Source organism: Pongo abelii, chromosome X (genome assembly GCF_028885655.2).
Source record: "Pongo abelii isolate AG06213 chromosome X, NHGRI_mPonAbe1-v2.0_pri, whole genome shotgun sequence".
NCBI lineage: Eukaryota > Metazoa > Chordata > Mammalia > Primates > Hominidae > Pongo > Pongo abelii.
Window position 1 is genome coordinate 53,728,488 of NC_072008.2, and position 15,566 is coordinate 53,744,053.

Here is a 15,566-nt window from a genome sequence, read left to right on the forward strand (position 1 = left end):
GGTACTTCTATGTGCATTGAGACCCCTTTCTTCATCTGTCACAAAACTAATCACTGTCTTCACCTCCCTACTAGAAGCTCAGTAACAGGGATGGAGCAATTCCTCTGCCTTCTCAGTCGTCAAAGCAGGGCCAGGCACAAGAGTGGGAACACTATAAAAAAGGGGAAAATGGCTAGCAGCCTTGGCTCCAGGACCAGGGGATCAGGTTAAAGACACACCCTTGCTTTCCTAGACCCACACTTTGGGACAAGGTCAAGGGGACAATCTGTTCAGAGGTAGCACCTCAGGGAATGAGAAAAACCACACAAGGCAAGCACCACTTGGGGTTATTTTTTCTAACTAAATTTTTATTAAATTATTTTTTTCTTTGAAGGCTGGAACCATCGAAGTCCTTAGATCAGCTTTAAGCACTGGATGGAGTAAAAACCACAAGGGACTACAAGGTGATCTGTGAACAGACTGGCAGACAGATGACAAGAGAGGGAGTGACGACAACAAAAATAGACAAACAAAAAGAATGGTCTTCTGGTGACCTAGTTAAATTATTCGCTTATTAAAATTTATTAGAAATAAACAAACATTAATGAAATAAAAAATCTAAAACTGAGCCCCAGACTCAAGACTACTAGAAAGGCTCACCAAGTATAACCCTCGGTTGGGTCAAGTGAGCTCTCTGAATGTTTTGTACAACCTGCTGCAGTTTGTTCCCCTTGAGCAAGGTGATACTTTGTCCTGGGCTGCAATCTCTAACACCATCACCATCCCCAAGTGCAGCTCCCATTCCAAAAAAAAAAACAGATGTCCCCACCCCCAATTCCTGGTGAACTGCCAATCTCTCCTGACTGCAGAAACTGACTCTGAAGGAGGAAGTTGCACCAGTGGTGGAGGCAGGTGGGCAAGCGGGTAGGGCAGGGATGGTTTCCTGGAGAATCCATTCGGATCTTTTCTCCAGATGCCTAGCATGTGCTTAAGAGTTTTTTTTTTTTTTTTTTTTTTTTTTTAAGTTTGAAAAAAACTCCATTGTGAAAAGTGAGTTATGAAGAGTGCTCTTTATTTGAAACCTCCACAACACAGACGCCAATCTTGTCTCGCATTGAATCATTAGCTGTGCACATCAACACATTCCAAGCACAAATTAAGAAATGCAAACAGAACAAAAAAATATATATATATATAATTTTTTCCCCTATCCAAAGGTTTCAAGTCTCAATGCAGCAAATCCTTCTGAACACAGAATCTGAGGAGCACACTGTTCAAACAGTTGGGACAGACAGGTCCCTGCAAAGGCTACTGCCTTTTTAAAACACATAGGGTGGGGATCATGGACGGCATGGAAAGGGGAGAGAAGGTGAGGAAACAGGCGGCGGGAAGAGAATGAGAAGAGGAACAGGTATGCGCTGGGGAAGATGGGGCAGCTGGGACACACACGGTGAGTTGGTGGATCTCATTTATTGGTTTTTGACAATTTCTTTCTGGTTCTTTTTTTAACTCCCCCCTCCCCAGGTCCAACAATGGTAAAAAAAAACCCACAGAGTTGGGCAGGGCCTTATTAGGCCAGCCCAAAGCCTTCAGAGCACTCCTGGATAGCCAATAGTAGCATGTGGCGGAGCTTCTCAAAGCTCTCATAGGCAGGCAGATCCAGCTGATTAAAACTAAGGAAAGAAGAAAGATCAGTTCGTGGTGAGGGATGACAGATAACCAAATCTGTGTGTTCCCATGGTGCCCACCAGCCCCTCCCCTCCCTAAAGAAACCAACTCCCTGCTTCTTGATGACTCCCCATCTTGTCTCAGCCCAGTCTGCCCCCCTTTATCTGGCTCCCAAACTGGCCATCAGGCACCAAAACCAAAAATCTGACCCTGTCACTCCTCCTTAAATACCCTGGCCTCACTCGCCCACAGGCTAAAGTGCAAACTTGAAGGAGGTTTTCAGAGTCACTGGTAATCGGACCTCTGCTGAGCTCTTTAGACTTCTGCTCCCTGCAACTCCTCCTTGCTCCAGTCACGCTGGCCCTGGAATACACCATGCTCTCTTGTGGTGCTGTTTACCTGCCAGTGTCTCCCCAGCCCCCACTATGTCTAGCACATCTCATCTCAAACATCACCTCCGTAGAAACACCAAATTGTGAGTTACCCAAGGTCCAGGACTCAGCCACATTTGCGTTCCCAATCTTGGGTAGGGTCCTGAAAACATCAAGTATGCAAGCTCAATCTAAGCGCGGAAAAGGAGAAACAAACCCTTCCTTTTACCATGTGTGAGCTGAAGGCAGGCGATCTGTGGACCTGTCATCTCGATGGATCTGAAACTTCTGAATGCCATTCATGCCTTCGAGGGCAGCAAAGCCTTGCAGGGGTACCTTGGAAGTACCCGTGACAAACTGGAGGAACTTGGCACGGTCAGCTTGGTCGAAAGAACGCAATGCTCTCCAGAACCACTGGATCTGTAGGAAGGGACCCATGAAGCCAGTGTTAGGTAGAAAGCTCCTAGAAGCAGGGTGGGGGGGGATGGAATCTAGGAAACAGGACTGGACTTGGTATCTGAGGCAAGTCCCTTCTGTGGGATGAACTTTAGTTCCTTTCATTCATAAGATGGCCAAGAGAAGTCTGCTATGCTCCAGGAGAACAAAAAGTTAGATATAGGTAGACTGTCTTCTACATGCAACTTCCTCTAAGAGTACTACTGGTTTATTTGGTATCACACAAACTAGTGTTGCCTAGGTTAAGAGGACCATATGAGGAGGGATGCCAGCAGCAGCTCACCTGAATAGAGTTGGACTGGTACTTGTGGTATTCAGTGTTGGATTTCAGATCATCGATGTCAATGGTGGGCAGTCCTGATATAAGCAGCTCTAACTCCTGCTCAGTGAAGATGGAAATGAGGCGCTTTGGAATGATCTCATAGAAGCCTTCTAAGAAAGCCGCCAACTGCTTGCGGATGGCTCCTGGTGAGATAACCAAAAAGCCAAATGACTTCTAAACTCACACAACCGTAGAGGTCAGAGATCCCCCATCTGGCTTCCATCTACCACTGTTAGCTGGGACTACAGGCATGCACCATCACGACTGGTTAATTCTGCCCAGGCTAGTCTCAACCCCCTGGGCTCAAGCTATCCTCCTGCCTCAGCCTCCCAAAGTGCTAGGATTACAAGTGTGAGCCACTGTGCCCAGTGAAGTTGTTTTTTGTTTTTTTTTTTTTGAGATGGAGTCTCACTCTCTTGCCCAGGCTAGGGTAGAGTGGTGCGATCTCAGCTCACTGCAAACTCCACCTCCCGGGTTCAAGCAATTCTTCTGCCTCAGCCTCCCGAGTAGCTGGGACTACAGGCGCACGCTGCCACACTTGGCTAATTTTTTATTTTAGTAGAGATGGGGTTTCACCATGTTGGCCAGGCTGGTCTCAAACTCCTGACCTCAACTGATCCGCCCACCTCGGCCTCCAAAAGTGCTGGCATTATAGGCGTGAGCCACCGTGCCCAAAGTTAAGTATTTTTGATCAAGTGTTTTGTCTTTTGTGCAAAGCATTTGTGGCTCTGTCATAGTGGAGGAAAACAAAACATGCCTATCAAATGAATGAAGTTCGACCTCGTCTCACATTGAGCAACTAGAGGTCTAGGAACATTTCCCCTACCTGTCATTCTCATCTGGCATACCAGGTGTACATACTCCTTCTTATTCTCCTCTGTTACCAAGATGTTGGCCCCATTGGGTTTGAGGTCACGAACTTCACAAACTCCAAACTCTTGGACCTAGAACAACCAAAACACCAATCTTACATATCCTAGACTTCGTCTAGGATGGGATTAGATACCTAGGAACACACCCTAAACCCCTGGGCAGAGAGATGAAGCAAGTCCACACAAAACAGTGACTTTTCCTACTACTCACAGCTCGCAACTCCCCTTATAGGGAAAGGCTTTGGGTAGGAAAGAGGAAAATACTCTTTGGCTCTAAGACCCACAAAGAAGGCAGAAGAGAGTAAGGCAACTATCAGTGGTAAAAGAGAAAAGGGAATGGCTCACATATGTAATGGAATGTAATCTCTTAGGAAAAGAATTTAGGAGAAGAGTAACCTTAATTACCTTCACTTGCCCCCACTTACATTTGTACAATTTTTCTATAAAGACCTACCATTGGGAATGAAGAATTATGTACTGGAGCATTTTTTTTTTTTTATATAAAGGTGAAACTAGGAAACGGCCTGCAAATTCTGGTTTTCCTGTTTGTGATGTCACTCACAAACACCTGCTGCAGCTTTAAGAAGTCAAGATGCTTCCTTAGAACTATGAGAAGGTCACGCAGTGCTAGTTCTAAGGTGAACCTGGAATGGATCTTCCAGACTGGCTGGGATGTGCTGTGATTAGGATTTCCTGACCTACCTCAGTGCTGAAGGTGAGGTCATAGCCTAGTGTGGAGACATCATTTTCCAGCAGATAAACCAGACCTTGGTAGAAGTGGTAATCTTCACTCTCCATATCTGTGTATCTAGAAAAACACAATTATACAGGGTCATGGTTTGCGAGTGGGGGGGAAGAAGGAGCTCAAGGATGGGACACAAAAAGACCAGACCCCCAGGACTGAGGACAGTCCCAGGACTATGCCTCATCCTCACCTGACTGACTTGCCCAAGATGTGTTTGTAAAAGGATCGAGTAAAGTAGCACTCCAGAAGACGGTTGTCATATACAGCTTTGGCCACAATGCGTCCGACAAACTTGAAGTAGCTGAGGTGGTTGGGGTTGCAGTGGGAAGATGGATTGATGGTGTAGGTGACTCGATCACCAGGTGAGGTACGGAACAAGGCATACATAGGGTTAAACATCTCTCGAGAGATGATCATATACCACTCCCGCAGGAGCCCGCCAGCATCCTGCCCTTCTTCTCCTTCAAATACTATATACCTGCATAAGAAAGCAGAAGCAGAAAAGGGCTGTGCAGAAAACCCAGGATACATCCAGTCATTTGTGTGAGTGCGAGACTGTGAGGCAGTGTCTGGGGAGTGCAGTGTCAGATGAAGAGGTAAACAGAGAGTGCCAGGACAGCCCAGAAGTGGGGTGGAGATCTGGGACCCAACATAAGCACCACGGACAGAGGAGATGTCCCAAAATAGCCAAGGTTAACAGATATTCCAGAAAACACCAATAGGAAAGGTATCAGAGAAATAAATGAGGCCTTGCTTAGGTGAAGTGGGGAGGGGAGAAAAGTGGTATTAGAGAGGGATAAGCCCAGAGTCCAAATTCTCTAAAGGTATTTGGTGGTAGAAGAACATGGCATACAGTCTGTCTAGGGAGACTCCCTGACTTCTTGTGATTACACAGATGGAGAGCCCACACCGCAAGAGATGGAGAGGAATCATTAAACAACTCCAATAGGTCTTTCATCTCATCAGCTCCTACGCTCAGTATTACAAACTGCTGATCTCTAGGTGGCTTCAGAATCACCACTGAGCAGTTACCAGTTTGGTGGAGGCCACTCATACATGGGCATTCCTAGTATAGCAATGTTAAAGCTCTCATTGCAAAGCCAGCAGGTATATCCTTATAAACACCAAAGACTTTCCTGTCTGTCTGGGAATTGCTGGGTAGCTTAGCTAAAGGGCCAGCCAGCAGGGCAGGCCCAGAAGATAGGAGACAACTCAGTAAGATTATCTAAAACCAGATTCCTATGGGGAATTCCTATTAGGGAGGGTAGCACCTCCCTAAATTTGAGGCTAGAGCAAGCCATCACTACTGTGCAGGAGGCCCCACCTCCCACCCGCCATCTTTTCTCTGTTCCTGGGCCCTTACAATCGATTCTTCATTTCTTCGGGGGATTTGCGATGCAGCTCACGATAGGAGTCTTCAAACACATGGTCACGACGGACATGCACAGCCATGTCTTCTTTCCGGAGCCCCTCATCTAAACGCTCCAGCTCTTGGCGGAAATATCTTGGGAGGTAGAAAAGGAAGGAAGATAGGATTAAGGGTGGCAGAACAAATTTGTTTGTATGATTAGGAAGAAGACCCACAATGATGCTCCTTCTATCCTCCAAACACTTTGATCTCTGCTCCACACCTATTTGGGAAATACCCAGTAGTTGGGAGAGGTAGATCACTCATTACCAACTCTAAATTTTTCTTACCTCCACTGAGTAAGGGCCCACAAAGATTGTGACATATGATTTCTGCCACACGCAGGTAAGCATGTATACATGCACGAGGAGAAGGAGAGGCATAGGGATGACTCCAGGACTGTTGTGGAAGCCCCTGGAACCCTGCTGTGTGTGTACTATGGCCACCTGTGCCTCCTGTACTACCCCCAACAGATGGAACACAACTTTAGAAATCGTGTGGTTCAAAAATCATGTGACTCTGTTTTGCTGATGAAAAATGCAGATGGGGTGGAGAAGCCCAAGAGTATTTAGGTATGATGGCCATCAATGGTACAGCTGTCTCTTCCCTCCCCACCACCACCATTCCTAGTGCTGCCACCAAAGGAAACTTGTGGCCTCAAGTGTAACTTCAGAGGCGAGTTACCATTTGGGGAGTTCTCACCACCCCTCTACCCTCCAATATCCAGGACACATACTTGCGCTTGACATCAAAGTCGAGGACACGAATGTAGTCTACCAGGACAGCAAAAGGCCCATCAGCAAGGTGGGTTGTGGACTGCCGTAGGATCTGGTTTAACACAGTGCGGTGAGTCTCTGAGGGAAGAAGTGACAGCAGGAATTAAGCACATCATGGGCCCCAGAAGCTGTAAGACAGCCAACCAGCTAGCAACTCTCCCTTCCTCTTCCTTATTTCAGGGCTCTAAAAGGACTAGTCAAAACCAAGGGCCAACCCTTGAGATGTGAACGTGAATCTGAGCATTTCTATTCTAAATCTGAGTATCCTGAGGCCATGGGAAACCATGCAGGGTTTACGTGCACGGGTGTGTATACGTGTACACACACACACACATACACACACACACACATACACACACACTCTCTCTCTCTCGAATCAGCTAAGGATTAACTGTATGAAACAATCCTGTTTAAAATGAAGCCTTCTACACCTGGCAGCCTAAAAGTTCCCTGTACCTGCAAAGCGAAGGAACTTCTGTGTGTCAGGGGGCAGGCTTGAGGAGATGTGCATAGATGAGGGCTCCCGGGAGAAGAATGGGTCAAGGGAGGAAGGCGTGGCTGGGGTTAAGGGGGCAGGGGAGAGTGGAGGAGGCTCGTCCTTGATGTGTGCCAGCTGGCTCTCACGGGTGTCTCGGACAGGAGGCTTGCTCTCCCGCTCTGTGGCATGGACCAGAAAGAAGGCCTCGACAGCAGGCTGTAGCACTAGGGGTAGGAATGATGGAGAAGTAACATTTTACTCTGCAAACTTCAACATGCAAACCTCTTTGCCATCATAAACAAATTATAAAAATAAATAAGGAAGAAGAAATAATGAAAACTAGGCTAGGTGTGGTGGCTCACACCTATGATCCCAGCACTTTGGGAGGCCAAGGTGGGAAAATTGCTTGAGCCCAGCAGTTTGAGATCAGCCTAGGCAACATAGTGAGACGTCATTTCTGATTCAAAAAAAAAAAAGAAAAGAAAAGTAGAAACAATGAGAACTTGTAGGGAAATATGATGGTAGAATCAAGTCACAGAGGAACTGCCTTGAAGCCAAAGAAAAAATGGGATAGCTAACCAGTTATAAAGATTCCCCTTGTCTACAAAGTGAAAGACAACCAACTATTAAAAGAGAAGGTCAATCTTTTTTATACTGAGGTGAGAGAAAAAAACACTTCTCTTTTGAATTCTCATTACAGAGACACTGAGGGAGAGGAGTAAACCTGGAAGGAAGAAAAACAAGCTGGCAGGAAGGGCCCCAGAGCAGACCAGTGGGTTGGGACATGGGCCTTTAGGCCACAACTCACCTAGCACCGCATGCTGGTCATGGGATTCCTCTAGTTCCTTTAGACACTCCCCAAGCATGTCCCACAGCTCGTCCAAACTCAGCTGCTCGCTGAGCAGGGGTAACTCAGGTGGTCTTTCTTCCTTTTCCTTCTCCCCCTGTGGGGTTCCATCGGAGGCTGGAGGGCACACAGAAGAGTCAGAAAGTCTTCAAAATTTCCCTTCTGCTTAGATCTTTCTAGACCAAACGCACCAACTAATATACAGAACAAGTAGAGGGGACCATTGGCCACTGAGTGGTACTCACCGAGCAACATCTGAAACAAGGTCTAGGACCTGCACTGGATGGCATTTACATTAAACAGAATAAATAAAATAATGAATCTGGTTCCTCAGTTGTACTAGCCACATTTAAGGTGCTCAAAAGCCACAGGTGCTACTGCAGATCCAGACAGTGCTAGTCTAGTCACCACCTCACTAGTTTCAAGAGAATCTCTGGATTACCTCAGGGTAATGTAACAATAGTGGAGCTTTGGATGGTTGCCTTCCAGTTTACACAGGATGTTTTAGGACACTATCGTCATTGAATTCTGAGAGCTGGCCTTGGAAAGTAGGCTGTCTTTTCCTCATTTTGGTTTCCGAGGAAGACAGCACCAGGACATCAAACTAAATCTTTCTAACCTTAAGTCTAATGCCCCTTTTTTTTTTTTTTCTGAGACAGTCTCGTTCTGTCGCCCAACCTCCGCCTCCCAGGTTCAAGCAATTCTCCAGCCTCAGCCTCCTGAGTAGCTGGAATTACAGGTGCCCGCCACCATGCCCGGCTAATTTTTGTATTTTTAGTAGAGACTTGGTTTCACCATGTTGGTCAGGCTGGTCTTGAACTCCTGACCTCGTGATCCACCTGCCTTGGCCTCCCAAAGTGCTGGGATTAGAGGCATGAGCCACCACGCCCGGCCGTCTAATGCCTTCTGAATTAGTCATCATGTCCTGGGGCAGTTTAAAACCCTGAGAAGCCATGGTATGACAGATGGAACCCCATGGCTGGCACTTTTCCTGATACTCACTGGGGGCTTATTCTAACCTCTGCTCAGTAGCTAAGCAGCAAGACACAGCCCCATCTTCTGGGTGGGGAGTAAGTGACTCTTTTCTCATCAACCCCCGACCCCTACACACCTGCCCTGCTTAGGTTTCTTCCTGACCTTTGCTGTTCATCCTTTACCCAAATCCTGACTATTCTTCAAGGTTCTGACAGCCTTAGGTTTGAATCCTGGCTCCGGTACTTGCAAATCATATGACCTTAGGTAAAAGAAGGTGAATACAGAACACGGGAATAATATCTATCTCTCCAAATCCCGATGAAAAGTAGGATAACAATGGCCGTCCTACAAGAATACTATTCCATGGGAATGTGTTACGAGGGTGCCAAAACGTATTCTATGTATGACTGACTTTGAGAAATGCTGCTAACAATAGCATTCATCGTGTGCTTCTCTAACCACTATACATGTGTTAACTCATTTAATCCTAACAACTGAACATTCCTATTTTAAACAAGGAAACCTAACAAAGAGGTTTGCCTCAGGTCCCAGAAGCATTAAATGGGGGAGCCAAGATTTAAAACACGGGAGACTAAGGCTGGTCGGCCGTGGCTCATGCCTGTAATCCCAGCACTTTGGGAGGCCGAGGCAGGTGGATCACCTGAGGTCAGGAGTTTGAAACCAGCCTGGCCAATATGGCGAAACCCTGTCTCTACTAAAAATACAAAAAAAAAATTAGCCAGGCATGGTGGCAGGTGCCTGTAATCCCAGCTACTTGGGAGGCTGACGCAGGAGAATCACTTGAACCCAGGAGGCGGAGGTTGCAGTGAGCCGAGATTACACCACTGCACTCCACCCTGGGCGACAGAGTCAGACTCTGTCTCAAAAAACAAAAAAGAAAGAAATAAAACATGGGAGACTGAAGTGAGAGGATGGCTTGAGGCCAGGAGTTCAAGACCAGCCTGGGCAACATAGTGAGACTCCATTTCTACAAAGACAAAAAAAATTGGCTGGGCATGGTGGCCTGTTCCTTACAGTCCCAGCTACTCAGATAGCCAAGGCAGGAGGATCGATTGAGCTCAGAAGTTTGAGGTTGCAGTGAGCTATGACTATGTTACTGCATCTTAGCTTAGGTGACGGAGAAAGACCCTGCCTCAATAATAAAACAAAAGATTTAAAACACATGCTGGGCTGGGTGCGGTGGCTCACGCCTGTAATTCTAACAATCTGAGAGGCCAAGGCAGGTGGATCACCTGAGGTCAGGAGTTCAAGACCAGCCTGGCCAACATGGTGAAACTCGTCTCTACTAAAAAAAATACAAAAACTAGCCAGGTGTGGTGGCAGGCGCCTGTAATCCCAGCTACTCGGGAGGCTGAGACAGGAGAATTGCTTGAACCCAGGAGGCAGAGGTTGCAGTGAGCAGACATCGTGCCACTGCATTCCAGCCTGACGACAGAGGGAGACTGTCTCAAAAACCACCACCACAACAAGAGAAAACCCCACAAAAACATGCTGTCTGAATGCATAATATCCCACCATTTTCTTTCCTTTACTACAGGAAAGAAAAGTGTGCCTTGGTTGTCAAACACCTGTCATCATTTACAGAAACCAGGGTTTACTGGAACAAATGGGAAAACACTGGGCTTATATATGCTGGGAGCAGGGGATTCAGCAGACATTCCGGAAGACTGGCTATCCCTTTTGCTCGGCTGGAAACAGGAAGTAGTACTGACCAATGGATTGAGTATCTTGAGCACTGGGAGATGGCTGGTCCACATCCATGGGTGATTCCTCCCTCCGGACAGACGCCTCTGACTGGCTAGACTCCGACTGGATAAAAGGGAGACAAAAATCACATGAGGGTGCAACTCTGCTTTCCTTGGAGACAGGCTAGAGGTTGGCCCTTCCACTTCTCATACATTGAGCTTACAAAGAAGCTTCCCATATTTGGGTGGGGAAAACTGTAGCTATCCAGGACAAAAGGATGCCTTTCCCAACTCTTCTGCTTTTCTCCACTGTGTTTTGCCAAGCTTTTCCCAACAGCTCCTTGGATGCCTACATTTCCTACAGTCTACAATCCAGATCTGTGACCAGTCAGAACTAGCCTCCTGTATATAGACTTCAAGTCTTCTTCTGTTGTGTGTGTGTGTGTGTGTGTGTGTGTGTGTGTGTGTGTGTGTATAAAAAATTCAGATGGGTGGAAGGTAGGTCTGCTCTTTGTTTCTGTTTGCTCACAAAAGGGGAAATAATAGGAGAATTAGAGCAACCTCTCATGAGTGGGATTATTTAAAAAGCCGACATCTTTTCGGGTAATGGGAAAGAGACTCGGCAGAAAAAATACTCCAGAATAACAGCTTTATTTTCCCTTTCTACCTTCCTGGAGTCACTGCCCCTAAGTTCAAGGCTTTCCCTTGCCTACTCAATAAAACCATACTGTATAATAGTAATTATATGCAAAGAAATATCAGGTCTTAGGATACCTTTCTTGGATCTTGGAAAGGTAACTTACATGTTGCAAGGACAGGAAAACAATGAGGGAGTGCCACAGCATACACATGTGATGCCAGGCTTTTACTGCAGCCACTCAATGCCGGGACCCCAACACTGAGCTGGCTACTTAAGTACCTGAAGGTTTCCTCCTAAAAGTGCCTGAGTGCCTAGGTGCCACGGGATTATGGAGAATAAAGGCAGAGGGCAGGGTGGAGGGAGCAGCCACAGACAGAAGTGGCCGTGTGGGATATGTACCAAGCTTGGGGGACTTTCAGTGGTAGGATTCCTGAGATGTTTCTGATGTACCTGCATTGTTCCATGGGACTGAAAAAAAACTTCACCCCATATCCCCTCAGAACCCAGACAACACTTAGCATCAGGCAGTTTGCAAAAGCGCCACTGTTGACTGGATAGCTGGGAGTGGGGTATGATGGCCAAGCTTTAAATCAAATCAAACCAACAAACCAATCAACAAACAGGAAAACACCAACAGAAAGTAACCCTTTTGTCCAGAAGCATTCATATAGCAAACTTAATGCAAAAGCATACAAGGTAAAGGCAATGAAACCCCACTGATGACATGGTGGGGGGATGAGTGGAGAGACAAATGAATGAGGGGCCACAGGCATCATGCTAACCGTTGCTGCTTGTTGCTGTCTCCGCGCCCTTTGACCCTCACGTACCATTTGTATAATGGCATCAGCCTCAGCCTCCAGCTGCCGAACAGCTGCCTGGATGCTGCTAGCTGAGCCTAAACCGGAGGAACCTGGGAGAAAGAGAAAGAGGAAGGCAAGATATAAAATATAGGAAGAGGGAAAGCCCAATATTCTCTCTCCTATCTCCTGGGCTGCCACAGGGCATCTTGCTGAGGTCTTTTGAGCTTTAGCTCAGGAAGCTTCAGAGTGCTCATCATCAGGCGCTAAGATTTACCATTACAGATAAGGGCAGGGGGCATGATGCTAGACGGATGGTTTTGTGCGAGAGGGTTCTGTGGGACAGGAGGAAAGAGGTAGGGAAAATGATTTGTCAAGCCACGGCTTAGTTAGAAATGACCAAGGAAGCAGAAAGGAGATGCACCTAGTGAGTTGTCTTGTTCAGCAAAAGGCTGGCCCCCAACTTCCCTGCCAGATTTCCACTCCCCCTTAATTCCCACTCCCCCTAATGAATTTCCTACGCAGATAGCTTGAATGAGATGTAGAATGCAGCCATCAACATTCTGAAAAAAGGATAATCATTTTCCTTTTGGAAAGGTCAAACAGGAAGGAGACAGGCCGTTAAGTCCTGCACCTCCAAGGAATCTGGCTTTACCGCCACCAACCCTTCCCCTCAACTGGACACTCTAGTTCCATACCTAGCCTGCCTGTCTGCTTGGCTTTCTTGTTAGCCCGGCGCGTGTCGTCCCGGAGCTGGATGATGACCTGTAGTACCCTCAAGAAGAACTTCTGGGTAGATGTCTTGGATGTCAACATGGACATAGAAGGCAGCTGGAGCTCCCGGCCACCCAAAGGTCGCTTCTGAGATGCCACAATTACCACATTCTCAGCCATGTCAAACCTGGATAGTGTAGAGGTGGCTTGCGTATATTGACAGCATCAAAGTATAAACACCCAAAGCAAGCAAGGCTTCCTGGTGTCAACCAGAGGGTTAAGGAAACTCAGAAGGAAATCTTCCAAGTAGGAAGTAGAAAAAAATGGGTCAAGTGTGTATAGGAAAGATACGAAAATCACCCAGAGAAATAAAAAAGACCAGGAAACCAGCAAGAGCCATCTTCCAGAATATCCCAGATTCAAGCCCCCAGCCAAAGGGTGGCTACCACCCACCTGCTCTGCATTTTGCCCTTCAGCTTGGTGGTCTGTGGCTGCTCCTCAGGCAGGCCATCAGGAGAGAGGGTTTCACATTGGGCTCGCCGCTGCTGCTCGAGGTTGTATTCCCGCAGCTCGGCCAGCAGGGTACCTGAGCAGGCAGAGGAGTCAGCAAGTGTTCAGAGACTCCCCTGTTAAAGTGGCTAAAAGCCAAATCTCTCTAAGACACCTGCTTAGGCCACTCTTCATTGCTCAGCTGCAGAGAACCTAGAGTGAGCTGGAATCATGCTCTGTTCAGCTTATTATGCGCGTCCACGGACCGTCACCTGGGACTACCAATTTACCTATGGCCACAGGGATCTGCTAAATCTGCACGAAATGAGTTTCATGTAGAAGAGAAACAGTATCTCCTCTGGAGCTAAACAGACCATGGTTGAAATCCCATATCTCTCTCAAAATTACTGAGGTTCTGTGGTGGTTTCAGGCAAATTTCTTGACCCCTTGCCCAATTTGCTAACCAATATTAATACTGGGATGGGAATATTACTGCCTAACCTCACAAGGTTGCTGTGAGAATTAAGAGATAATTATATGGTAGAGTGCCTAGACAGTGCCTGGACCATAGGTGTGGAATAGATGGTGGCAGCCAAGAGAGAAAGGTCAGAGGCCAAATTCTTTCTGGAAGAACGTTGTAATTTTCATGCAGCAAAGAACACCCTGAGTTATACAGGCCAACCAACTCTCCTATCACCCCAGACTTAGGGACATGGGGGTGAAGGAGGGAGAGAACTAAGTATGTAGCCAAGATCTAGGGAGACTCATGATTGGGATGAGGGTGGGACAGGGTAGACAGACTCTATGTTGAAAGAAAACCTGGCTGTACTCCTTGGTCCAATCACTTTATCACCCTGGGTTTTGGCTTTCTTCTCAGTAAAACAGGGAGGAAGATGACAAAACTAGGTAATTTGTAACTGTTCTTAGAATTTTTGTACCCTCAAAATTACACAAAAGCAGAGAGTACTATTCTGATGCTATAATTTCTGAGGCCGAATGCAGTGTAGGCATATACTTTGAAGGGGTGAAGCTGCCTCAACTGTCTTATCATGGGGCTCTTACGAGTGCCCAGCATGGAGAAGAAAGGAGGCACTGCTGTTCCCATGTGTTCTCTTTTCCCTTCATTAAGCACCACTGTGTGCCGGGCAGCAGGGAAGAGGAGACAAACCCAGCCTTACTTTCAAACAACTGAGCAGAGGAAAACAGATGATAACCCAGGGTAATCTGTGTTATGACAGAGGGAGCATGGAGGCTGTGTTATAGGGACATGGAGGTATCTGATTCAGCTTGGGGATTCAGGAAATGATTCCAGAAAGAGGAAGCACCTAAGTGGAAACCTTCAGAAAGAGAAAATGCTTTACTCCTGCTATTACCTATTTGTTTACAAAGGGTATAACCCAGATGGCGGGCTCCATTCAGTAGCAGCTTGAGAACAGTGTCCCGGGTCCCAGAGTCCCCCCGGGAGAGCTGCAGTAGTACGTTGGCTGCATCCTCTAAGCCTTCCTCAGAACAAGAGTGGGATGTCAACACCTGAGAAAAAGAAGACAGGAGTAAGCCCCAGCCTGAGAACAAAATCATTATCTACCCTGTTTATCCTTTCTCCCCAAGTCTTAGCAGATCAGAAGAGCTTGGACTCACCTCTACAGACAGCTGTAGCTGGTTTTCAGTGAGGCCAGAGGACACCATCTTAAAGTCTGTACTGCTGCTGCCCCCATCACCCACCTTCGCTGGAGATTTGCTGCCCTTAGTAGTGGCAGAAACTTTGAGGAAACAGACAGAACACCGTAAGCCTCTCTGAAACTCACAAGCCAGGCACTAAGTGACAAAATTAAGGAATCGCTGAATTGCCCAGGGCTTCAAAATGGGAAAGTACTGAAAAAGAAAACCCACCCAACAAAGGCAAATCTAAATGACTTGGGATGATAAAGCCTTTTCATTTTTTATTAGAGACACGGTCTCGCTCTGTTGCCCAAGCTAGAATGCAGTGGCGCAATCACGTCTCACCATAAACTCAAAGAGGACTCTTATGACTGTAACTTCTAAGCTGATCAAGAACCCCAGGCATTTCTTCCAACTATTCCCCCACCATCATGGCCCCCTCTATTCTTTAAAACCTACTTCTTCAGATAATTCTTACTAATCTGCGGCAGGATTCATTCCCTTTATTTCCTGGGATGATCTGGTTACTCTGAATCACACTGTATCCTGCCTGCCCTTGAACTATTTCCCATGAGAACTGGCTCCCTCAACACGGCTGGAAAGGCTGGGAATTCCCAGAGGATGGAACTTAACTTTCTTTCCTCCTTCTGGTGCCTAGCCTAGG

The 15,566-nt window shown here is 46.9% G+C and overlaps 1 protein-coding gene across 30 annotated transcripts in view; it reads right to left on the minus strand.

Annotated features, from left to right (window-relative positions):
• Positions 1 to 1,034: 1,034 nt before the first annotated feature.
• Positions 1,035 to 15,566, minus strand: part of HUWE1 (HECT, UBA and WWE domain containing E3 ubiquitin protein ligase 1) — a 150,797-nt gene continuing 136,265 nt past the window's right edge. For 27 of the 30 annotated variants that reach the window (XM_063721242.1, XM_063721235.1, XM_063721241.1 and 24 more), the window contains 16 exons: positions 14,882 to 15,003; positions 14,617 to 14,773; positions 13,208 to 13,340; positions 12,739 to 12,941; positions 12,026 to 12,153; positions 10,631 to 10,727; positions 7,884 to 8,039; positions 7,054 to 7,299; positions 6,558 to 6,675; positions 5,777 to 5,917; positions 4,604 to 4,891; positions 4,371 to 4,476; positions 3,623 to 3,740; positions 2,758 to 2,939; positions 2,248 to 2,438; positions 1,035 to 1,652 (listed from right to left, as the gene is read on the minus strand). In XM_063721242.1, the coding sequence (XP_063577312.1) occupies positions 1,550 to 1,652; positions 2,248 to 2,438; positions 2,758 to 2,939; positions 3,623 to 3,740; positions 4,371 to 4,476; positions 4,604 to 4,891; positions 5,777 to 5,917; positions 6,558 to 6,675; positions 7,054 to 7,299; positions 7,884 to 8,039; positions 10,631 to 10,727; positions 12,026 to 12,153; positions 12,739 to 12,941; positions 13,208 to 13,340; positions 14,617 to 14,773; positions 14,882 to 15,003 (2,489 nt within the window). In that variant the 3' untranslated portion in view covers positions 1,035 to 1,549. Of the gene's footprint in view, positions 1,653 to 2,131; positions 2,439 to 2,757; positions 2,940 to 3,622; positions 3,741 to 4,370; positions 4,477 to 4,603; positions 4,892 to 5,776; positions 5,918 to 6,557; positions 6,676 to 7,053; positions 7,300 to 7,883; positions 8,040 to 10,630; positions 10,728 to 12,025; positions 12,154 to 12,738; positions 12,942 to 13,207; positions 13,341 to 14,616; positions 14,774 to 14,881; positions 15,004 to 15,566 lie in introns of all 30 variants that reach the window. The other 3 variants (XM_063721240.1, XM_054544602.2, XR_010139019.1) reach the window with 2 other exon arrangements.